The following is a 25,936-nucleotide window of genomic DNA, read 5'->3' as shown; positions in this document are numbered from 1 at the left end:
GACTTAAACTTGATTTTTATTTTTCCATATACTTTTTTGACAAACGACGTATAATCGAGAATGATGTAACTCAAAACGACGTAAGTCGAGGTATACCTGTATATATAAGTAAAAATATAATAAATTTCTAACTTTATAAAAAAAAATTAAAAATAAGGATCTTTCAAAAAGAATGTTACCATTTTAAATTACTGTAATCTTGTTTATTATACAAGAAGTATTCGATGTACACCAATCAATAGAGTAACTGTTCAAGTTTCATTTCCCATCTGCATTCAAACATATTGTTGTCTACTACCTGCAGAAAGCACCATAAATAAAATGATGACTGCAATAGAGAAGACATTTTGCATTCTGCAGTTTTCAAAGTCTGAATTGCTCATCATTGTGCAACATTAGTAATTTGCGGGAGCTGTAGAATTATTACTGCTGTGGGAGGAGTGGAGAATGGGTCCTTGGTCATGCGAGGGTTCTTGGAAATGAGGCTGCTGGCCATCTTTTCAAGTTGGCTGTTAAATCTACAGTCACTATCACTTTCAGTTATATTCCTATTTATTAAATAGACATGCACATAAAGAAACAAATTTCCGTTCTCTGGAAAGCTTTGCCCAAGACACTACAGGTAGGCTCATTTACACTTTTATTCCCAGGGTTGACACTATTGCAACTCTTCCACACTTTTCCCCCATTCAGCTTCTTACAGGCCATGATAATTTCAAGAATATCTGCATAGGTTCAGTCTTGGGGACAGTCTGTACTACAAGTGTTGGCTGTGTGAGAAACAAATGCCAATGCACTTAATTTTCCATTGCGATAAAGTTTAAAATTTATAAAGACATTAGGAATAGCTTAATGAGAGCAGCAATTGTGGAAGGATACAATTGGCCATGCATATCACAGCAACTCATCCAGACACATACAATTAGGGAATTCGATCCCGGTCCTTATTTCTAATCCCGGGATTTCGGGATTATACTTAGTCAATCCCGGGATTATTTCGGTATTGAGGGTTAATAAAAAATAAGAAAATCTTACAGAAATTAAAAATCAAAATTTAGACAAAAATCAACGTATTTTACGGTATACACCTAGTTAATTTAATCACTCTAATTAATCAGACTTACAGTCAGACTAACCAGACTTAAAATCACTGTCTTCATGTTAAATTTATTCTTTTTTAAGCATCACTGAGATCTCTTTAAACTCACATAAATTGAAAAAACCTTTATGTAACAAACTATGCAAATAAACGTTGAAAATTAACAAAAATCTCTCTTAACATCGACTAAATAGACTACTTTCATATAACAACCTAGTAAGTAGGTAGTAAAGTAAGTTTCTTAGCAAAAAGTATTTAAAAATAATATTAATCAGTCACATTTTTCTTAAATATAAAGAAAACTAATCTAATAGGAACATTCTAATTTGAATTGCGAAAATATGATCTGAGAAATAACAACGCATCCTGTGTCTCATCACCAAGTCTGCTTCTCAATTTGTTGCACATATATGCAGCTGCTGAGAAAACGCGTTTAGGTTTGATGGAAGTTGGAGGAATCGTTAGTAAATACTTATAAGCCCGTTCTAGTTATAGCTTCGAGGACACGGGGAGGTTGGAAGAAAACAGTCCGGTCGACACAGATCGGGATTGTAGGAGTAAAGGCTACAATCCCGATTGTTTCGATCATTGTAAGCATGCCTTTCTAAAAATAAACACGTTAATTTTGTAAATTCGGTCTCTGTGTGAGTCTCTCAGCATCCAGCAAACCACTACTCCCAAACGTAAAAAGACTTTCTCGCATCATCCTGACAGATCACGGGCAAGGCGGGGGTCGTAACCTTTTCACCTAAGGTCGACCCCCCTAAGCGAGAGGCGTCGGGTCTATATTAACCACACTGGCAAAACAAGATGGCTGACACATTGACAGGTAAAACGCACTGAGTAGTGCTCTCGACTGCGCCAGAAAATCGATTGGCGCCCGCGAAAATTCAAAAATACAAAAATGAAGTATATTACCAAGTAACCCAGTGAGAACTGCTTGCCTATCATTTTAGTTCAAAATACAAGAAGTTTTATTCCAAGCAAGCATCGCAAGCCCGCTAGGTTAATTTCTGCTGCTTGCTTGGAATAAAATTTCTCATATTTTATATTAAAATGATAGGCAAGCAATTCTGTAAAAGCACTGGCACTGAACGTTTCGCTTCATGCAGTCTATTTTGCAACTTTTTTAAAATGATGTCAATCCCGAAAATCTCGGGATTAGGAAAACTTAATCCCGAAAATTTTGGGACTGAAAAGTAGTTGGGATCCCGGGATCCCGATTTTCGTGATCCCGGGATCAAATCCTCTACATACAATGTACTGTACCATCACTTACTTTCATTCATATCCCACAGCAAGGCTCTTGCAATTTCTCTTCCTCATGGCACACACAACACAGATTTCCTTTCTTGCTTACTCTATTTCCAGTTATACTTTTTGTTATTCTTTAGTGTTGTGTCCCTTGATGTGTGGTGACATTTGATAATAGGGAAGCTGTGTCGGCCCTGTATAGAATAATTGGAAGCATTATGCTATATTTTGGCATGTAGCATCCACGAACAAAACTGCATGAGGTTGGTGCTCTGTAAAGCACATGTGCGAATGCCTGTAATCTAGTTGCTTTACACCATTTAAATATTTTGACCGTGGAAGACAGCACTTCCATTGGCAATATGCATATATCAATTTATATTCGAAAATACAATAGCAATCTTATCATTTTTTTTTCACATACAGTATAGAAATTTGTAATAAGATACATGATGCTATTATAATAAAATATTAATTTTAATTAATTCAAAGTACGTTAAAATATGAAAATAATTGCACAATATGTATTTATATTTTAGAAAATACAAGGGAAGCGGCACTTCCACAGCTTCCATGAATGGCACACCACTGGTATCTCTAGTTTTTTTGTTGTCCCTTGGTTCTGTATTGTCTGAATTTCATTGCTTCATTTTGTTGTCTTTTGCCATCTTACATAAACCAAAAAGAATCAGTGTTGTCTTACTTGTAAGTCTTTGTCATGGCATGCTCTTACCTGTCTGAGTTGTTGTCCTTGTCAAGGTTCTTGTTTAGTAATAAGTTAGTATAACTAGTTTTAAGTTAGTAATAAATTAGATTTAAGATAGCTATAAGTTATTTTTAGCTGTTTTTCCTGGTTGTTTCAGTTATGTTATTCTGCTTCCTATAGCATAGGTTGCTAGCTTAGATTCTGTATTAATTTTAGTATTAGATTTAAGCCTTCACTCTAGTTCTAAGCCTTAATCTTTACTCTGTCTAGCTTTTATGTAGCTGCACTACTTATTGGTGTAAGCTACAACTCAGGTTTTCTTTTAGACTCATGGCCTCACAGCCTAAAAACTACACACCAACATTAATGTAGAGGGAGTAATAACCTTATGCATGTCGCTCAGAGGGATCCTTCCTTTCCTCTTCTTTTTATCTCCTTCTCCTTTCCTTCTCCTCTCTCCCTTCCCCTTCTTCCTCCAGCTAAACAGTGTATGACCATTGTCTTTTGTTACTTGTGAAAGAAGTAGCAATGAATATGCCATAACAAGTCAAGGGAGGATTTTTGTATTGGTTAGCTGTGTGATATGAGGTGCATTTTATATGATGAGATCCTACTATAATTCCTGCAGTTTTCTCAAAGTAAGACAGTAATATTATCTAGACTCATGATTTTAAACCAGTGGCTGCAAGGGGATTGTAGATGTACCACAATAATTTTTAAAGGTTATTAAATAAATTATTTTCAAAAGAAGCTCAACAAACAGTAAGTTTACATGTCAAAAGTAAAACCTCTTTAAATTCATTATATGAGTTTATCATTGTTATAATAAATAAACTTATACATAATGTAGTAAAAAATGTCTAATCTTAAGCAAAATTATATGGGCATAACATCGGTTATTGACAAGATTCGGTGTTATGCCCCTATAATTTTGCTTATGATTAGACATTAGCAAAAATAAAATCGTGCTGCTGTCAATGGCTGGATACCTTAGAGGTATGAAAGAGTACATGTCAAGAGTTGTAATTTGGCACATAGTATTTGGTACCAAATCATGCACACAATTTTTAATGTGTGCAAGCACATTAAAAAAACCAGACTTGTAGGTAGTCAGGGGACCAAGGACCGAGTCAAAATAAAATACAAAATGGCAACACTGTTTCTACAAACAGACACTAGTGCAAGATTTGCACATGTATTGCTCATTGGAAATTTTGAAATGTGATGTTGCAAAATCAAATTTTGACAAACATGTAACACGTTACATGTGTATTTTCTTGCTCTCATCATTTCACCATCCTACAAAACAACAAAAGCAACATCAGGACAGTTCAGGTACAAATATCTTCCTGCTTACCATAGCCAAGAACAGGCCCGTGACAACACAACCTTATGTAACCACAGGGCAACAAAGCCCTCTGTAATCTATTCCAGGACACCGAGTACCAGTGTTGGCTTTTTGTCATTGGTTAGTGCTCATTTTTCTCTTTTCTTTAGAAAATGGTGCACAGTTGAGCCCTGAGTCTCCGAGACATAGTCTCATTCCAAAAATGACCTTGCCATTTTACTTGTTTCATTTAAAATGAAATTTTCTTTAAATCAAAAATGTATTTATAATTGTCCATATTTAGTTCAAATTATTTTAATTTATAAAAAGCAGGACATTGAGTAGGTTTCTAAAGGCAATTATCATGCCACTTTTAAATGCAAATCAAGTCTTAATGTTAATTGCTTTTCTTAATGAAATGAAAAATATTAATTTAAATAGCTATTGTTGTAACCTGCTGTTATTTTATGGAACAACAATACTATTTTATTTAATTCACAAAAAATATAGACAAAAAGAATTAGGTTAAATGGCAAATAATATGGCAATTGGCAATAGAATGCTTACAAACACAGCTTTAAATCATGTGACTTTTTCCATGTAAATTTATATCATGGAAATTTCTTTATAGGTTCAAGTGTACTATGAGATAAACAAAGGTTGAAAAATCCTGATGTAAGACACTCCAAACAAAAACGTTTTGCATCACTAAATATAATTAAATTAAAATTGGAATGTTCTCTGATATGTTGTTTGCAAATTCAAGACATTTGTATTTATGGTTACCTGTCAATGACAGGTCCTTCTTCGCTTTTTCGTGAGAAAAGTTATCATCGGCCATAAATTGACAAATAGAATGCAGGGAAGCACCTAATTTGAGATTTCTTTGATACTTTGACTGTTGACAATATGGTCTTGCTACTTCATTGCAGACATGACACTCCTGTATTTTGGGCACCCAGTATGCTTGTCTTTCTTTCCAACTTTTGAAAAAGTATACAGCTGCTTTTTGACTTCCTGTGCTATCTTTCTTATGGTGAGTCCTGTAGAAACTCTTTTGCTTTATTTCTTCCAATAAAGTCATTTTAGAACAAAAATTTTTAAATTCAAATCAAATATATCTTATAATAACAAAAACAAAAAAATTAACATTAAATATAAAAGATTAAACAAAAAGTTCCAAGAGTTCTAAAAACTTTAGTTCACTTGATTTTTTTTAGACAAATGGAATAAATTTAAATTTGAACAGATCTCACTTTGAAATTTTGCCAACTAATTTATAATAATAAATTAACATGTAGCTCAAAAAATAAATTGATAAATTGTTCTTGAGATAGAAATGTTCTAAAAAACTAGCAATATATATATATAGGTGTGTTGTAGGTACCCTGTATATATATATATACACAGGGTTCTTACACACTTTGAAAGTCAGGAAATTTGCCTCCTTGGCTGCCTTGCTGATTTTTTTTGCTCACAATAAGATAGATAAAGTGTAGCTGTCTGCAGGAAGCAATAAGTAATGTGATACAATGCAACTTACGAAAAGGAATGCAGAATATTTTCAGGACCCAAAATAAAACCATAATTTATGAACCAATTAATAATTATTATTACATAGTTTGGAAAATTCAAATCAAATCATATATATAAGTAAGTAGGCCTACCATACAATTTGCCATGGATAGTTAACATAAATATTTTAGATTAAAAGAATGCTTTAATTTAAGCACATGTTTTCATCATCATAGGATAGTATATACTATTATAAACTTGATGCAATATGTTGACTAATAGAAATAAAATTGAATTCAGTGTCATAAATGATTATTTTTACTTTTTGCACAGACAGTAATTAATGGACTTTTCAATGTCCAAAAATACAAAATTTATTTATGACAATGACCTCGAATGAATTTGTATAAGTTTCAAAAAATTCAGTTAAGGATGAACTTGAAATAATGAACTCCAAAAAATATTCTAAAAAGGAAAATTTTCATATTATTGAAATTATTTAAGTTAAATTATATTAACTAAAGTTAATAGGAAAAAATTACATCATTATTACTAATTTATGAATTTTTAGTGCCTCTAGAGTTTGGATATGCCCTATGTTGTGGCATTGTTTGATAATACATGCATTGTCGAAGTCTACTTCCACATTTTGTTAAGAGGCAAACATGGGAAGGGGTGCAAAGAGTGGGAGAATTATCACGAGACAGTTCATTTGATAAATGTCATGCATAGACATAATTTGGCTACAATTTGAAAAAATTGTAGACCTATAAATACTCACTGTTGTCTGTCTATCTTTAATCTCAAGAACAGAATTAGATAGATAAAAGTTGCAACCAGATATGGAGGGCCCAATTAACTACATACAAACTACCATTTTGTACCAGAAGTCATGTTGTTTCAATTCAAAATTATCCCAAAAGGAGTTAAACAGATGACCTGCATGACTCTTTTGCTAACAGGAAAAATATGATGTACAGGGGCAAGACACTAATTTCAGGTGGAGAGAAATGTGATTAAAATTGTAGCCTGACAATGTCACAATAAATAATTGCTCGTTATTTTATAAATTCTTTTAATTACAGTGGTGCCTCGTATAACATACTTAATCCGTTCCAAGTGCACATCCGTTAAGTGAAAAGTCCGTTATACGAAACGCATTTTCCCATAGAAATACATGTTAAAACATATAATTCGTTCCGCGGCATAAAATAACCGTATTGTACTATAAAAAAAATGAAAATGGAGCAGTCACCAATTATGCCGGGTAGTCAGATGTTGTGAGGAGGAGGTGGAGGAACACTTTCTTTACACATTCATACAGATACAGACATTTTACACATTGCAGAAGGTCTCTTTTTATTATTTTAAATCGGAGTCAGATTCAGGAGAGGCTGCCGGAGCTTGCAAGGTCATCTCCTCGTGTTCCATCCTTTGTTTTTTGAAAACTGGCTTCTTGAAAAATATGTCCAAGGTGGTCTGTTTCTCTCTCTTCTTCAACACCTGTCAGAAATGACGGGCAAGGGTGTCATTGTAGAGATCATTGATCCTGTTGGCCTCAGCTCTGTTTGGATAATGAGTGTTGGTAAACTCCTGAACTTCTCCCCCTTTCACAAGGAACTTTTTGTCAACTTTCACTCCTTCTGATGATGTCTTGCTTTGTTTCAATTGAAATCATATTTCTGTTTATTTAGAAGCCATGATTTTCACAACACTTGAATAAATGTAAATACCCTGCACTGAGGTGATGTACGTAATAAACAAGGGAGCGAGCCGAATCTCAACGGGAACTCTGTACTTCAGATATACTAATAACATATTTTAATAATACTAATATATTATAAAAATAGCAGATTGTCATTGGCAACGGCAAAAGAGTGGAAACATCATTCGCACTTGTTCGCAGAAAGACCATTGTTCGCCTCACGTAACTGCCGAACGGAAAGTCCATTGTATGAAGCCAGTCCGTTGCTCGAGTCACGTAACGCCAAACAGAAAGTCCGTTGTTCACAGCGTTCGTTATTCGAGGCGTATGTTATACGAGGCACCACTGTATTATTATTATGTTGAGTTTAGTGAGTTTTACTCGGTTAACACCGGTGGCTGTGTACTATGCCGGACCAGAGTCAAGGCATAGCAACCAAAACAAAACTAAAATTAAATAAGTGTGTCAGTGTGTGTGAATTCAGCAATTTCCTAACAATGTGGCATGTATTCAATATAGTGGCCTTCTGTAGTGTGATGTATGTATTTCTATTCAATTGTAATGTTCCCAGGCTTTTGTATAGTGTGTATGGTATCACACCTGTACAGGAGAGAACGACAGGTACAATAAGCACCCTATCCATCCTCCACAGATGCCATATTTTCTGGGCGAGTTCTGTGTACTTGCTAATTTTTTCAGTGTATGTGTTTTGTACATTGTGAGTGTTTGGAATGGCTATGTCTATAATGTATGTGATTTTATTGTGTTTGTCAATGAGTGTGATATCTGGTCTGTTGTGGTAAATTGTTTTATATGTGATTATGGTTCTGTCGTAGTACATTTTGTGCATGTTGTTTTCCAATACTGTTTGTAGTGTATACTTGTAGTATGGTTCGTGGATGTCTAATAATTTGTGTTTCTTTGCAAGCTCTTGGTGTATTATATTCGCTACTTGATTATGTCTGTGTAAATAATCTGTCTGTGCCAAGAGCTTGCACCCAGAAGTGATGTGTTGTATAGTTTCTGGCATGATGTGACATTTTCTGCATGTGTCATTTGTGAGTGTTGTATCTTTGAGTATGTTTTTCTGTAGTTTTTAGTATTTATGACCTGATCCTGTATGGCAATCATGAATCCTTCTGTCTCCCCAAAGAGGCATCCCTGACCTAACCAGCTGTTTGATGCAGTTTTATCAACAAAATCCTGGGTCAGGTCATAAGGATGCCTGCCGTGGAATGCCTTTCGAGCCCACGATTGCTTGATGGTGTCTGTCTGTGCCAGTGCCCTTGCAAAAACAAACCAGTTCTGTAAGTGTAACCATATTGGTTAAAAGTGGTTGGGGTACATTGTACTCATTTATTATTGTAATCTGCTTTAACAAAAATTATTGTTGTCCAAAGTTATTGTGAAGAGCCAGGGTTATTACATGTGCCTTAACCTGTTTATCGGTGATGGTCTGGCGAAAACCGCTCACATTGTCAGTAGATGGCATTTTTTTCAGTGCACATTCACACAGAGTTTCAGGATTAGCTGGTCAGGTCAAGTGGGAGGGTGAGCGAGGTCATCGATAAAATGTTGGCAATACCCGAGTAACAGTCACCATTAACAAACTTAATAAGGATAAAATTTTTATGAATAATTAAAATCTAAACAAAGGTTACAGGAATGCAGGTATAATAGTGAGTAATGAGCTGCATATAAAGGATAATAAGCTTATTCTATCTACCAAAATTCACCGATAACATATTATGGGGTCAAGAGAGAGTTTACAAAAGTGGGTGAAGCATCCTACCTCTTTCCCTTTTTCGTGATCAAGGATCAGTCACTGGTGATCTTTTCTGGACAGTCTGATCAGGGACAGGTTGTTTCCAATGGACAATCACCACGAAGTTGGTGTGCGTTGTCATTATATTCTCTTTAGGCCTGGGAAAATGATCAAGTGATCGAGTGTTTTTTGAGACAAAGTTGCAGGTGTTGGGTCATTGATGGACTGGGAAGACAATAAGATGTCTAAACAGGACAGATAGTGTAATATTTGGTTTGTGAAATGTTAGATTCATCCTGTTTATTTGTTCGAATGTTGACATTCTCATCTTTTAACAATAGATTGTTATACTTTATTAGCGTTTGTTGATGAGAAGGGTGACATTCAGTTCTTTTTCTGTGTGATGTTTTCTTAATGATTGCGATGGAAAAAGTGGTTAAAATTTCCCCGACTTAAAAGTCAGGTCCTAGATCTCACATTATTAACTTTATTGATCTGTATATATTTCAAGATTATATGATTTTTTTTAAAATTAAGTTAATAATTTATTTATGTTGTATATAAATAACATAATTTCTTTCATTATTAATTATCTCAAAATATTTAATTTTGTGCACAATTTCTATCACTTTTTAATAAAAATATTTTTATTATCCATAGAAGTTATATTATATCATATAATTCCCCAAGTATGGTATAGTCCAGGATTTCAAGATGGACTCAAGTTGAAGACTTTACAAGGAAGTTACGTGACTTTAAAATTACAAAGTATGTAAATTATTGATTTTGAACTTATATATATTATATTATGTTAATTTTTGTATTTATCTCAATCATTGATTTATTTCAACTCTAATAATATGCATCTTTTATTTCAATTCAAAGTTTTTATAATTAAAATATTACTTTGATGTTCTTTTGTTGTTGAATTGTTACTCATTTTCTTGATAGATCCTTTAGTGATAACATAAATTTTGCTGAAGAGAACAAATCATACAAGAAACACACCAGTAATTGACTATTCCAACTTTATTGTACAAGGAAATTGCATTTCAGGTCTCCTGGCCCTCTTCAGTCCTTTATTACAGATGTTTGACTATGAAAATTTGTTAGTGGCTACTGGATGAATCAACTTCGTGTATGTAAGATACTGTGTAAAAAATAAATGTAAATGCCTTGAAATGTTGATTTAAAAAAGGAAAGCCTTTTATAATAAAATTAAACAACTTCACTTCTTGCAGCAGAGTTTTTTAAAGTTATTAAGAAGTTTAATTTTAATTTTATTTGAAAGGTTTTCCTTTTTTTAATCAACATTTTAAAACATTTACATTTATTTTTACACAGCAGCTTATGTAGACAAATCTGCTGCATAAAAATTCATCAGTGGTCACCAACATAGTTTTAATAAAGTCAAAGAACTGTAAGAAAGGACTGAACAGGGGCGGAAAACCTGAAATGCATTTCCTTGTCCAATAAAGTTGGAATAGTTAATTACTGGTGTGTTCCTTGTATGACTTGTTTTCTTCAGCAAAATTTATGCTTATCACTAAAGGGTAAAATATTACTAATTATAAAGAACAATTACAGCTGATAGTACACTATTAATCAATGATACTTTAAGAAAAATAGCAGCAATAATTTCAAATATTTTATGCTTTAAATCTGGCTGTCTTTGTGGAGTATGTCATTACCAGAGCTGGCACTATAGTCTATTTATCATAACTTGGCACCTACTGTAAACAAACTAAGACACCTCCCTTTGTTTATTGGTTTAAACCCACGTCCATCAATTAGAAACCGCATTGTGTCTCATTCGTCTGCAGTTCTTTGTTATTTATAAAATCATTAATGAAATACTAGTCACTTAGCAATGATAATAAATGTAATTATTTCATATTTGTTAAATTGTTATTTTAATGAATATTTGCACACTCTGAATCACTGAAAATAAACTTTTTCCAGTCATGCACACTATAATGTCTTGATTTCGTTTTCCATTCATTACAATAACTATCATTATTTCAAAATGTATTGAACATATAGAAAACTAACAGTGAATGTGGGAACTTGATGAGATTTTGAAAACTGTTGTAGAAAAACTGATTATTCAGTTGAACGCAAGTAGTGACGAAAGCAATATAAATTATATCTTCTGATACAGATGATTAATGTGTAAACTTACCTTGTTAATTATTTTTAAAAATTTTAAATTATATATCAAAAAGAATAACTCATGCATTACAGTAACGTTTTCCTTTAGAGGTTTGCGTATGATATTTAAGGATTGCTGGGTAATTTTTTTGTTCTGTTTTATATCTATTTAATAAATTAGTTGTGTAGATAAAAATTCTGAAGTATTTTGAACTACACAATTATAAATATGTTTTGTGTAAATCTTTGTCAAAAATTATTATTAAATATACATTATTAACTATATTTAAATGATGGAAATAATTTAAACAGCTATGTAAAAATGTTAAAGTAGGCTTTAATAACTTTTCTAAGTATTATCTCGGTAATTTTTAAATTGTTGTGACCACTCTAGCCTAGTAACATGTGCAGAGAAAAAGGGCTTAACTGGTCAACACGTGTCTAGCCACTTTCGATTGTGATTTGACCAATGAAAATCTCCCGTGGATTAATACAACAAAATTTTTGTTTACAGTAGGTGCCAAGTTACGATAAATAGACTATAGAGTTTTTGCTGCCTGAGACAAGACATGCATTTATTCTCTCTCCTTATTCTCTCTCTCAAGGCAAGCCCTTATCTCCCTTTATAAAATTTAAAAATTTTGTTTTGAAATGCCATATCAATTAGAAGTTCCATACCTTTTGCTCTGTCAATCAATATTCAAGTCATGTCATATAATAAAAATTAAAAAAATATTTAAAAAAAATAACATACTTGAAAATTTTGTATAAATTTACAAAAATTTGCCATCCAACATTTGCCGCCCTAGGCAAATGCCTACTTTACCCATACAGTGGCATCAGCCTTGGTCATTACATAACAGAAGGTACTGTACTTAAATTTAGAATTGGATCAGATGCCTGTTAAAGCATCAGCCTACCTCTAGAAACCAGACTCAAATCCAAGAAGATTGAAAAATCTTAGGAATTTTTGGAGATGGTCTGATATTATATGTCAGGCCCCATCCCTCATCACCCAGCCCTATTGTGTGTCTAATTGAACAAAGTGGGTTTGAAAAAAGCCCTCTTATTGTCCGTTGGGCAGAAATAGTAAAATAAAATTTAAAACCTTATAGTTGAATTTTTACACACATCCATTATGTTTAATATTGTTAATTGTTTCTGTGCATGCCTGGAAAATTGTCATAAAATTGTTATAACAGCATTTATTAAAAACTTGTGGCAAAAGTCATGTTAAGTAGCCCAAACAGAAACAAATATCGTAGAGCATCGATTATCTGAATCAATTGGGGACTGGGGTTGTTCAGAAAATCGATTTTTCAGATAACCAATTATGTATGAAAAATTATATTAACCTATCCCATGTTGAAATTCGTTCAAAACCTGGCACATCCATAAGTACCCTCTCATTGTCGTGCCAGTGCTGCCAGCTAAAACACATACACACACCAACAAAAATAATATTGGAGTAGCCCAAGACATAGCCAAAGGTTGCAGCGCCACAGTACTAGTGGAAATTTAAATTTGCTGACTGGAAAGCTTTTGGTTAATTGACATTTCAGTTGATCAACATTTGGATAATTGATGCTCTACTGTACGCAGAAAAGTATTGTATTATTTGTTTTTTAAACACAAATATTAACAGATAAAGAAAAGCAACTTCCTACAAAATCAAGGTTAACTGAAGGTGTTTGAGGGAATAACCAATTCTTCATATTAGTTGATCATTTTATCTGAAATAAGAGATCTTTAAGAGATTAAGTAAATTAATTAATTAGTTGTCAATGTTTTTTATACAAATCTTTTAGTCTATTCCAATAAAGACTATTATATTAATTTTCATTTATATATTTTGTTCAACAAAATGGGTGTATGTAAAATATTCAAGTGCTGATGAATTCAAAGGAACATGAGATTCTAAATTTAAGCATCTGCTACAGAACATTAAGAATCATCTCTGCATCTTTAAAGATAATGAATTTTTTATTATGTAATTATTTATATATCTTCATTTTTTAAGAATTTTTTCTTCTTTGTGCAGTTAGTGGACAAAATTATTCTATTAGCATTTACATATTTATAAAAATAACATTTACATTTACAAGGAAAACTTCCAACCATACATGAAATTCTAACAAGTTTTCCCATTGGTAAAGTGGTAATAAGAGGACTTTTTTCTCTCTCTACCTCTAGTAATTGTGATTCAAATGTAATATATAGATAAACCTATATTCTTTTAATACTTTCTAATCTGATTTTTTGGGTGTACTAGTGTGTATATAACCTATTGCAGTAATATTTTTGTAGAAGGTTTGCAGAAATTTTGTTAGTTATCAAAACTATGGAATTTTTCTTAATATTTGGTTTAATTTTATGTAGTTTTTGCATTGGAAGTGTGACTTTGCACTGATAATTATATACAATTTATATGAATTTTACCCATTGTAAATTGCATAAATTGTAATCATGGGTATTATTTAACTTTTAACCCAACAATCATAACAAGCAATCTTTTTTCTTCAGCTGAGAGTTCAATATAATTTTGTAGTTCAAATTCCAGACATGCATTAAAAAATTATGATTAATACATTGTTAATATCAATTGTCATCCACAACAAATACAGTTAAACCTCAGGTTTCGAACAATTCGGTTTACAAACAAAGTTTTAAACTTATTTTTGTGCCGGTTACCATATGATAATTCAGTTGCAGAACAAGCTACTTGGCAAGAGCCGTCCACAGATGGTCAGCTACCTATACTTCCTATGTTAAAGAAAGTTAACAGCCTGACCAATCAACGACAGAACTATTGATTTGGAAGTTAGTGATGCTGAGATTGTCCACGTCATTATACATCAAGACATGAATCATCAACAATATTGCTATTTAAATTAGATTTCAATGCACATGAGGAAAAGATACTATCTTCCTTTTTTTTTTTGTATGCACCGCAGTTTAATCTAAATCAAATTAATTAATAAAAACTGCATTAATTGGCATTCATATAATATAAATGGCATTCAAGAATTTGTATTTAAATATGCTTAAGTCAAATTAAATATCAAAAATTTATTATTAAATATACATTATTAACTATATTTAAATGATGGAAATAATTTAAACAGCTATGTAAAAATGTTAAAGTAGGCTTTAATAACTTTTCTAAGTATTATCTCGGTAATTTTTAAATTGTTGTGACCACTCTAGCCTAGTAACATGTGCAGAGAAAAAGGGCTTAACTGGTCAACACGTGTCTAGCCACTTTCGATTGTGATTTGACCAATGAAAATCTCCCGTGGATTAATACAACAAAATTTTTGTTTACAGTAGGTGCCAAGTTACGATAAATAGACTATAGAGTTTTTGCTGCCTGAGACAAGACATGCATTTATTCTCTCTCCTTATTCTCTCTCTCAAGGCAAGCCCTTATCTCCCTTTATAAAATTTAAAAATTTTGTTTTGAAATGCCATATCAATTAGAAGTTCCATACCTTTTGCTCTGTCAATCAATATTCAAGTCATGTCATATAATAAAAATTAAAAAAATATTTAAAAAAAATAACATACTTGAAAATTTTGTATAAATTTACAAAAATTTGCCATCCAACATTTGCCGCCCTAGGCAAATGCCTACTTTACCCATACAGTGGCATCAGCCTTGGTCATTACATAACAGAAGGTACTGTACTTAAATTTAGAATTGGATCAGATGCCTGTTAAAGCATCAGCCTACCTCTAGAAACCAGACTCAAATCCAAGAAGATTGAAAAATCTTAGGAATTTTTGGAGATGGTCTGATATTATATGTCAGGCCCCATCCCTCATCACCCAGCCCTATTGTGTGTCTAATTGAACAAAGTGGGTTTGAAAAAAGCCCTCTTATTGTCCGTTGGGCAGAAATAGTAAAATAAAATTTAAAACCTTATAGTTGAATTTTTACACACATCCATTATGTTTAATATTGTTAATTGTTTCTGTGCATGCCTGGAAAATTGTCATAAAATTGTTATAACAGCATTTATTAAAAACTTGTGGCAAAAGTCATGTTAAGTAGCCCAAACAGAAACAAATATCGTAGAGCATCGATTATCTGAATCAATTGGGGACTGGGGTTGTTCAGAAAATCGATTTTTCAGATAACCAATTATGTATGAAAAATTATATTAACCTATCCCATGTTGAAATTCGTTCAAAACCTGGCACATCCATAAGTACCCTCTCATTGTCGTGCCAGTGCTGCCAGCTAAAACACATACACACACCAACAAAAATAATATTGGAGTAGCCCAAGACATAGCCAAAGGTTGCAGCGCCACAGTACTAGTGGAAATTTAAATTTGCTGACTGGAAAGCTTTTGGTTAATTGACATTTCAGTTGATCAACATTTGGATAATTGATGCTCTACTGTACGCAGAAAAGTATTGTATTATTTGTTTTTTAAACACAAATATTAACAGATAAAGAAAAGCAACTTCCTACAAAATCAAGGTTAACTGAAGGTGTTTGAGGGAATAACCAATTCTTCATATTAGTTGATCATTTTATCTGAAATAAGAGATCTTTAAGAGATTAAGTAAATTAATTAATTAGTTGTCAATGTTTTTTATACAAATCTTTTAGTCTATTCCAATAAAGACTATTATATTAATTTTCATTTATATATTTTGTTCAACAAAATGGGTGTATGTAAAATATTCAAGTGCTGATGAATTCAAAGGAACATGAGATTCTAAATTTAAGCATCTGCTACAGAACATTAAGAATCATCTCTGCATCTTTAAAGATAATGAATTTTTTATTATGTAATTATTTATATATCTTCATTTTTTAAGAATTTTTTCTTCTTTGTGCAGTTAGTGGACAAAATTATTCTATTAGCATTTACATATTTATAAAAATAACATTTACATTTACAAGGAAAACTTCCAACCATACATGAAATTCTAACAAGTTTTCCCATTGGTAAAGTGGTAATAAGAGGACTTTTTTCTCTCTCTACCTCTAGTAATTGTGATTCAAATGTAATATATAGATAAACCTATATTCTTTTAATACTTTCTAATCTGATTTTTTGGGTGTACTAGTGTGTATATAACCTATTGCAGTAATATTTTTGTAGAAGGTTTGCAGAAATTTTGTTAGTTATCAAAACTATGGAATTTTTCTTAATATTTGGTTTAATTTTATGTAGTTTTTGCATTGGAAGTGTGACTTTGCACTGATAATTATATACAATTTATATGAATTTTACCCATTGTAAATTGCATAAATTGTAATCATGGGTATTATTTAACTTTTAACCCAACAATCATAACAAGCAATCTTTTTTCTTCAGCTGAGAGTTCAATATAATTTTGTAGTTCAAATTCCAGACATGCATTAAAAAATTATGATTAATACATTGTTAATATCAATTGTCATCCACAACAAATACAGTTAAACCTCAGGTTTCGAACAATTCGGTTTACAAACAAAGTTTTAAACTTATTTTTGTGCCGGTTACCATATGATAATTCAGTTGCAGAACAAGCTACTTGGCAAGAGCCGTCCACAGATGGTCAGCTACCTATACTTCCTATGTTAAAGAAAGTTAACAGCCTGACCAATCAACGACAGAACTATTGATTTGGAAGTTAGTGATGCTGAGATTGTCCACGTCATTATACATCAAGACATGAATCATCAACAATATTGCTATTTAAATTAGATTTCAATGCACATGAGGAAAAGATACTATCTTCCTTTTTTTTTTTGTATGCACCGCAGTTTAATCTAAATCAAATTAATTAATAAAAACTGCATTAATTGGCATTCATATAATATAAATGGCATTCAAGAATTTGTATTTAAATATGCTTAAGTTAAATAACAAAAATATATTAATATATAATTATATGTTATAATAATAATTAATATTTATTTATACTAGGTAGCCAGTTAATTAAAACTAAAATACACTAGAGCATCGTTTATCCGAATCAATGGGAACTGGGGTTGTTCGGATAACTTATTTTTCAGATAACCGATTATGTACGAAAAAATATATTAACTTATTTCGTGTTGAAATTTTTCTCCATTGTGTGTCGCTTTGCGTTGAATTTTCGTCAGTGTTAAGCCTAACGTAAACTTTTTAAATAATAATCGTGGCTATTGTATCGTTAAAAATTATTTTTTTATGTTTTACAAATGAAATATATAAGTTTACATTGAAAAATATAAAAACAAATAAAAGTTATACTTTAGGCTGACTGGAATTCTTTCGGATAACCGACTTTCGGATAAACGACACTCTACTGTAATTAAATTAATAATAATAAAATAATAAAAACTCTGGCCTTTATACCAAAACTGAAACTAAAATTAAAAATAAAATCAAAAATTAATTAATAAATTAAAATTTAAATCAATTGAAACATAATATTTCAGAAAGTGTGGATAAAATACTTATTGTCTGTCTTGATTGATTTGGTTATACAGTAGAGCATCGTTTATCCGAAGGTCAGTTATCCAAAAGCATTCCAGTCAGCAAATTTAAATTTTCGCTAGTGTTGTGGTGCTACAATCTTTGGCTATATCTTGGGCTACTCCAATATTTTTTTTTTTTTGTGGGTGTGTGTATTTTACCTGGCAGCACTGGCACTTTTGTGTGGTGTTTTTCTGAGGACTGTGTCATGCTGAATCGAACATTTTTGATACTAGATCAACTTCTAAAGTTTTTTTTTTTTGGTTTTTATATTTTTCAATATATTTATTTTATTTGTACAAAATAAAAAAATAATTTTTAACGATACAATAGCCACAATTATTATTTTAAAAAGTTTTTGTTAGGCTTAACATTGACGAAAATTCAACACAAAGCAACACGCAATGGAGAAAAATTTCAACACGGGATAGGTTAATATATTTTTTCGTATATAATCGGTTATCCAAAAAATAAGTTATTCGAACAACCCCAGTCCCAATTGATTCGGATAAATGACGCTCTACTGTATATCATTCAGGCAGTCAGAGTTGAGTCTCTATTTATACCATTATTTGTAAAGTGTTGGTTTTGGTTATATATACAAGGTGTGACAATTAAATTCCAGGACTGGGGTAATAAAAGGACACAAAGAACATATAATGAAAAACCCTTTTAATATGTTTCAAAGTAATCTTTCTTGAGGGCAATGCACTTCTCGCAATGCTTGTACAAGTTTTTGAAACACTTGGAAAAGTCACTTCCATTGACAGCTCTCAATTCTTTGGTCACATTGCGCTGTATATCCTCCAGGTCATCGAATCTTCATCCCTTCAATGTGATTTTGATTTTCGGAAACAAAAAATAGTCGCAAGACGACAAATCTGGTGAGTATGGAGGGTGGTTCAACTCCACAATGCCACGTTTGGCCAAAAACTCCTTGACAACAGTCGCAGTGTGTGGGTGGGCATTGTCATGCAGCGGTACCCAGCTTCCTCTTGCTGCAAACTGAGGCCTAACCCAACGAGTTGTCTCCAGATTGATACCAGTTGTCTCCACTATCATCCGAATAGACATTCGACGGTCATATTGCAGCAAGTCTCTGATTTTTTCGATGTTTACTGGTGTTGGAACTGATTGAGGTCGTCCAGGGCAAGCATCATCCTCAAGGTCTTCCCGACCATCCCTGAAATACGCAAACCACTCGAAAATATGAGAGCGGGATAGGGCATCATTCCCATAAACTTGTTTGATGAGGGCATACGTCTCTGTTGCACTTTTACCTAACTTATAACAAAACTTAATGTTCACTTTTTGTTCCATGACAAAAACATGACAGCACTTTCTCACAGCAATATGTAAATGGAGTGCAGAAAAAGAATGAGTTACAAGACACGAACAAATCTTTGCAGACAAGTAGCCAGATGGTTGAACTATTATGACAAGCTTAGACAAGTTTCTGCACACTGACACTGCAGCACTACACAACCAGTCCTGAAATTAAATTGTCACACCTTGTATATAAAATACAGAATAGATAAAATTAGACAAGTTTCTGCACACTGACACTGCAGCACTACACAACCAGTCCTGAAATTAAATTGTCACACCTTGCAGGTAAAATACAGAATAGATAAAAGCTTTGGATTCTAACCAACATTTGCTGTTTCAAAGCTTTTATATTATATTGTATTCTTTCATTTCATTCAATATGCCATGTCTTTAGTTCTCTCTACATCAATCCACACTTCAATTGATATTTGTAGACACTACTACTTCAACCTTTATCTTGAAAGCTGATAAATATCTGNATATAAATAACATAATTTCTTTCATTATTAATTATCTCAAAATATTTAATTTTGTGCACAATTTCTATCACTTTTTAATAAAAATATTTTTATTATCCATAGAAGTTATATTATATCATATAATTCCCCAAGTATGGTATAGTCCAGGATTTCAAGATGGACTCAAGTTGAAGACTTTACAAGGAAGTTACGTGACTTTAAAATTACAAAGTATGTAAATTATTGATTTTGAACTTATATATATTATATTGCATTTGTAGACATTTTTATGCATGAAAAAAGTTTTGTTTTGGGGTTGAGAACTGATTAATCCATTTTATTTGTTTCTTATGGGAAAATTTGCTTTATTTCAAACAACTTTTAGGAATGAATTAAGTTAAAAATTCAAGGTTTGGCTGTACTTGAAAGTTAGGATCATAAAGTATTGGTGCTTGACATAAACAGATAACACTGGAGAACTATAATTTAGAAAATTGTGTGTAACCTAACTGCAATCAAATTAAACAAACTTTATGAATATTACATGTCTTTTAGGAAGGTGCAGTTTTTACAGTGAAAACATAACAAAATTCTCCAAATTGGTAAAACACCAACAACCTAATACAACAAAAATTCAGAAAATATTAGAAAAATTAATTTGTGTTTTGAACCACAAATATTACACAAATAAAGTCACAAGTGTTATCACATCACCATGGTGCAGATGATATGATGTATGCTACTTATGTATGAAGATATGCCATTATTTTTTCATGCCTTTTTTGTACTTGAGGACCAGGCACAACAATGAGTCTCAGTTTCATTTTTCTCAGAAACAAATGCATCCAATGCCATCTTAAAATGTCATTTGTGTGTGTGGATTTGGAGGTCTCTTGTTAAATGAATCATAAAGCATTAGAATATAACAGTACTTTTAAATTTTCTGTGCATCTGTAGACTCTGCCTGTATATAATTTTCTTTTTCAAATTATAATTAATGACTACTGCAAAACAAAAAATTTTTTAAATTTCTTTGTGAGTACAGAAAGATACTGACTATATCAAAGAACCAAAATTCTAATGTAAATAGCTAAGTGGCATGAAAAAAACTTTACATGGCCAGCCATTAGCAGGGCATGAATTCACAACCAGTGTTCAGTGGTTTTATCCACTCAGCCACTGGTGGGTCCAATATCAATGGAAAATTAATCTATGTACTTTATAAAGATGATTTAGATCTGATACATTCAGTTAATACCATTATAGATCTTTCTTAGAATGATAAAATATTTAAATGGAGAATTGCTTGTACTTGCATAATTTAAGATTGCAGATAAAATAGTCATTGTAGCATTTGTCACACACTGTGTGGTGGTTAACTGAAGATTAAGAGAACATTTAAACTGGCAAGGACTCTTCCTCAAAGTCCAATAATTTTCAATTATACTGCAATATAAAATTTAAATAACAAAAGCTTAAAGGAGTAATTTTTTTTTTAATTTTATAATAAAAATCTCTATTTAAAAAAATCCTAAGTCACATTAGAATTGCAAGTTAAAATTTCATATGATGATATGAGATTTTATTAAAAAGTAATTTTTATATTATTAATTATTATAAAAAAGAAAGGGTTTAATTTTGAGAGTAGAGATGAGTTTTAAAAATATAAATTTCAGTAATGAGTAAAATTTTTATTAAGTCTGATCCCACTTGAGATGTGACATATAACCCCTATCTATGATCCCCTACCCCAGCGCTGTCCAACTTATTATAGTCCACGGGCCATATTTTCTTCACCAAACATTTCGGGGGCCAAGAAGGTTGATAAACCACACGACATTTGCATAGTGCTACGGTTCAGTAAGCACTAATTGGTCAGCGAGTCCGATGTTGACGCTATAAAAAGGCGACAGTTCGACACACCGGATATACGTCACTCTCGTCTAAGTTCGACTTTTTTTTGTTCAATAATAAATGTGAATTCTTCTTCCTGGAAAAAATAAGACATTCCCTGAAAATAAGACCTAGAGCATTTTTCAGAGCAAAAATTAATATGACACACTTATTTTCGGGGAAACACAGTAGTAAAATAATTTTAATATTAATAATAATAATAGTAACACAAATTTATTCATAGTAAAATGTACTCGCGGGCCGTAAAAGTTATTTGGCGGGCCGTATACGGCCCGCGGGCCGCCAGTTGGACAGCGCTGCCCTACCCTATTGACCTTTAACCAACAAAATTTAATAGCAGTTATGTCCTATACTGTATATAGAAATAACACTGCTGAATTTCAAAATTTTTGGTTCATCCAGTCCTGTGATATAATGCAAAATAGGAATGCACATGGAATTATGTGAAGGTTTTTTTTACATTTTTCAGCTCCTTGAGTGTCAAAACATCAAGAAATGAAGAATTGATGGAATCAAAATTTGATTGATCTCCATACTTTCCATATGTTATAACAGCCATGAATATAACAAAAATAAGTAAAAGATATCAAGCAGAAAGAAAAACATATTGACAGTTTTGCATTTTTAGATAATTTGTTGTTGAAAAATTTTGAAGTATTTAAATTCTTTTTAAAGAAAAGTTTTATCTGTATTGTAGTTGATTTCTAGCATTGAATTATCAAATAATGTTTACAGAATAATTATATAAGTTAATTATTTAAGTCCATTGAACAGAACTATGAAATTTAAGTTGTCTTTATTTACTTTTTTTTAAATGTTTACAGCAATGCCAACATGAGGGAGGGATTACCAGAGTGGTAATCCTGGCAGTGGCATGCAGTGACATTTGATGATAGGGAAGCTATGTTTCCATTAAAATTTTAAACAAATACTGGAAATGACAAAAATAAACAATTTATTTATTTTAATTCTAAAATAGATACATTGACACAAAACAAAGATATAAGAACTTGTTTTTATTATTTTTTATAAACTAACTCTATTCGGCAATTTTTTTCTGCAAAATCATATCATAAAAATCACTCGTCATCGATTCCATCAAAGTATTTAAGAACTCTTTTTCTATCGAAAGCAATGCTAGTGACGAAAATATTTCTTCCGACTGAGTGTTCCTAGCGAATGTATCAATTCGCTTCATAGTTGAAAAACTGCACTCAACAGACACACTTGTACATGGTACTTGTACCATAAAAATTAATGATGTACAAAAAGATCATGATTTAATATCTTTGTTCAGTTTGTCATTAATTATAATATTTTTTATGTCTAAGAGTGACTTGCCAATATAGACTGGACACAAATATAAATATTGCAATTTGCTATGTAATTTAGATAAATCAAAAAATTCTCCATAAAATTTACTTAATTTAAAGAATTAAAACTCACTTTGGAAAAATTTTTTTTATAATATTTAAAATTATTAACGTCTAAAAGTGATAAAAATTCTAAAGATTTTGTCTGAAAATCTGTCGATATAATTCTAATTAAAAGAAAATTATAAGTAAATATAACTTTGTAAAGAATTGCATATAAAAATAACATTGAATATTCTTTACTTTTTAAAATCTTAGAACAATCCACTTAGTCAAATAGCTCCCTATGAGTGGCTGATGGATGGAATCATTGGAAGCATTACATGAAATTTTGGTGTGTAGCATCCACCAGCTAAACCGCCAGAGGTTGGTGCTCTGTAAAGTGCATACATGAATGCGTATAATCTGGTTGCTTTACACAACTCAAATATTTTTGCCATGGAAGCTGTCCCATATTCGACAGTACAGTGCTTCTACTGGGAATATGCATGTACAAATTATATGATAGCAATCTTATCATTGTTTTTCACATGTATATTATATTTTTATTACTTTTTATTTTATTTTCAAAAAGACATTAGGTCTTTTTCAAGCAACTTAGAACAAGATCAACAATAAAACAAAAAGAGAGTTAGTTAAACAATAAACAAGATGCAAGCTGAAAAGAAAAAAGAATAATTTACATTATTTTTCAAATCCATTTAGATTAATTTATAACAATTACTGTAACTTAAGCAGGAGTTGCGGGTTCAAGTCCCACTCTTGGCTGATTCTTTTCTTTCAGTAGTTCTAAATTATTTAATTAAAAATTATAATTATTAAATTTATTAAGAGATGATGCCTAATGCCTCCCTCTAGCACCAAATTGTTTCATATCTTATTAGTATTATAGCCATTATCTAGCCCGATGACATATGGCATTGGTTTGCATGTAATATTATAATCTTCAGAATACATTAAAACCAATATTCTGCTAGAATGAAGATAAAATCTTTGCTTAACCCACACCACCATATGCACTGTACCTGTGGGATCAACCATTACAACATAGGCATCAGTTCAAATTGCAATTTAAAATGACAGATAGACACTCCATAACGTAACCCACTATGCAGTAATAGATGCGAAAATAGTTCTGGAATTGTATTATTCAAAATTATTAGTTTCAACTTTTAATTATTGTCATATTATGCAAATTAAATACATTAATCTACATATTGTTTTGGAAAATCATGTATTAGATCATTATTTTCAGGAAACTCCACCATTGAAATTCATAAATTTGTAAATATTATTTTAGAATGGTTAAAACATAAATAATTAATATATAAAAAATAAATAAATAAGTCGGGAAAAACTGAGTTATTTTAACTCATTAGTTTAAAAGAGAACTTTAAGTATTTTTGGGACTTTTTAATTTTTTAAAATTTGTAAATAATTAAATTTGACATACATTTTTTTAGTTAGTAATTATTACTTTTCTTTACAGATGTGATTAGAATAAATAATGCAACAGTGACACTTCCGGATGCCACTGTGAGTAACGGAGTGGTTCACAGCATCGACACAGTATTGATTCCACCATCTTTATACATTAGTAACTGAATCCTTACTGTTTTGACCAATGCACTTAGGCACATCCTCTTAATTTTGTGCAACATGCATAAAAAGAAGTTTGTAGCGGAGTATTTTCAATACAAAAAAATAAATGCTCACCTTTTTAATAGTAAGTTTTTATTTGCTAATACAGATAATTTTTTATTTTAAATTCTGCACCATCATTTCAAAAATAACCACAAAAAATGTAAAGGTAAATTGTTACACTGTATTTTAATAATTAATAACTATTTTGTAATTGTTTTCAAATGGAGAGCTTGTTATTCTAATTTTGAAATAATAAAAGATTTAAAAATAGTATTACAATGAAAGCAATTACTATGTAGTTTGCTCCTAATTAATAATTACTTTTAATTATCACTTTGATAAGTATTTGAGAGAAACAAATACCTGATGTTTATTGATGATGCAGAATTGTTAATAAGGGTGTCATGAATCTCATGAAACTAACAAAATTCCTATGAATTATAAGAATTAAGTTGATACTGCTTGGAAATTTGTAATATGTTTAGTTGAATGCATTATATATGTTGTTTTTAAATAAAAGTTGCAAATTTATTTTTCTTCTTAAATATGATGATCATTTTTTTTTTATTGATAAAATCATAATTCAAGAAGTTACATTTTCTTATTTAACATAATAATTTGTAACATAATTCAGGTAAGATTATGTCGAGATGCTCAAGGAAACTCAAAATTGACCTCCAGGCAAGAACCCAGAAATTTTTCAAGGGTGGTCAAGTCCCATTCCACACCATCTAAATACCCCATTGTGGACCTGCCCAAACCCACTATGGATGTGGAAAAAACATACAGGACAGAAAGATTTAAAAATGAAAGGAAGTTTAAATCAAGATAGCCTTTTTTTCACTTCTGGACTCAAATTGTATGTGATTAACTAACAGGCTGCAGAATATTTTTATTGTTTTTTCCTAGTGGGCATTAAGAGAATCTTTTTTCTATACCTATCACGAGTTGAGCAAAGTCCAAAATAATAGGCAACGTATCTAGAAAGACTGTCCGTGAAAAATTCTTAGAATTGCTTGCCCGGATTCGATCCCAAATTGCCAGAGCGGCCATCCGAAGGATCCACTCACTAAAATGTATTCTGTTAACATTTCACTCGATTTACCATTTATGACAGGCACCGGTCTTAGTGGTCACCACTCGGTCCGGTGCCTGTCATAAATGGTAAATCGAATCGAGAAATTTTTTGGGATGGTTTGTCTAGACATATTGGATCCTGTCCCTCACCACCC

General features: G+C 31.6%; 1 protein-coding gene across 1 annotated transcript in view; it reads left to right on the top strand.

Annotated features, from left to right (window-relative positions):
- Window positions 1-25,249, top strand: part of LOC111638171 (transforming growth factor-beta-induced protein ig-h3-like) — a 28,047-nt gene extending 2,798 nt beyond the window's left edge. Inside the window, exons 5-6 of the mRNA XM_023383834.1 lie at window positions 10,032-10,139; window positions 24,550-25,249. Of these exons, the coding sequence (XP_023239602.1) occupies window positions 10,032-10,139; window positions 24,550-24,665 (224 nt within the window). The 3' untranslated portion in view covers window positions 24,666-25,249. The remainder of the gene's footprint in view (window positions 1-10,031; window positions 10,140-24,549) is intronic.
- The last annotated feature ends 687 nt before the right edge of the window (window positions 25,250-25,936 follow it).

This window comes from Centruroides sculpturatus, unplaced genomic scaffold (assembly GCF_000671375.1).
Source record: "Centruroides sculpturatus isolate CEXI.00-Female unplaced genomic scaffold, Cexi_2.0 scaffold1178, whole genome shotgun sequence".
Lineage (NCBI taxonomy): Eukaryota > Metazoa > Arthropoda > Arachnida > Scorpiones > Buthidae > Centruroides > Centruroides sculpturatus.
Note: the sequence above shows the minus strand (reverse complement) of the source record. Positions and strands in the feature narration are given on the sequence as shown.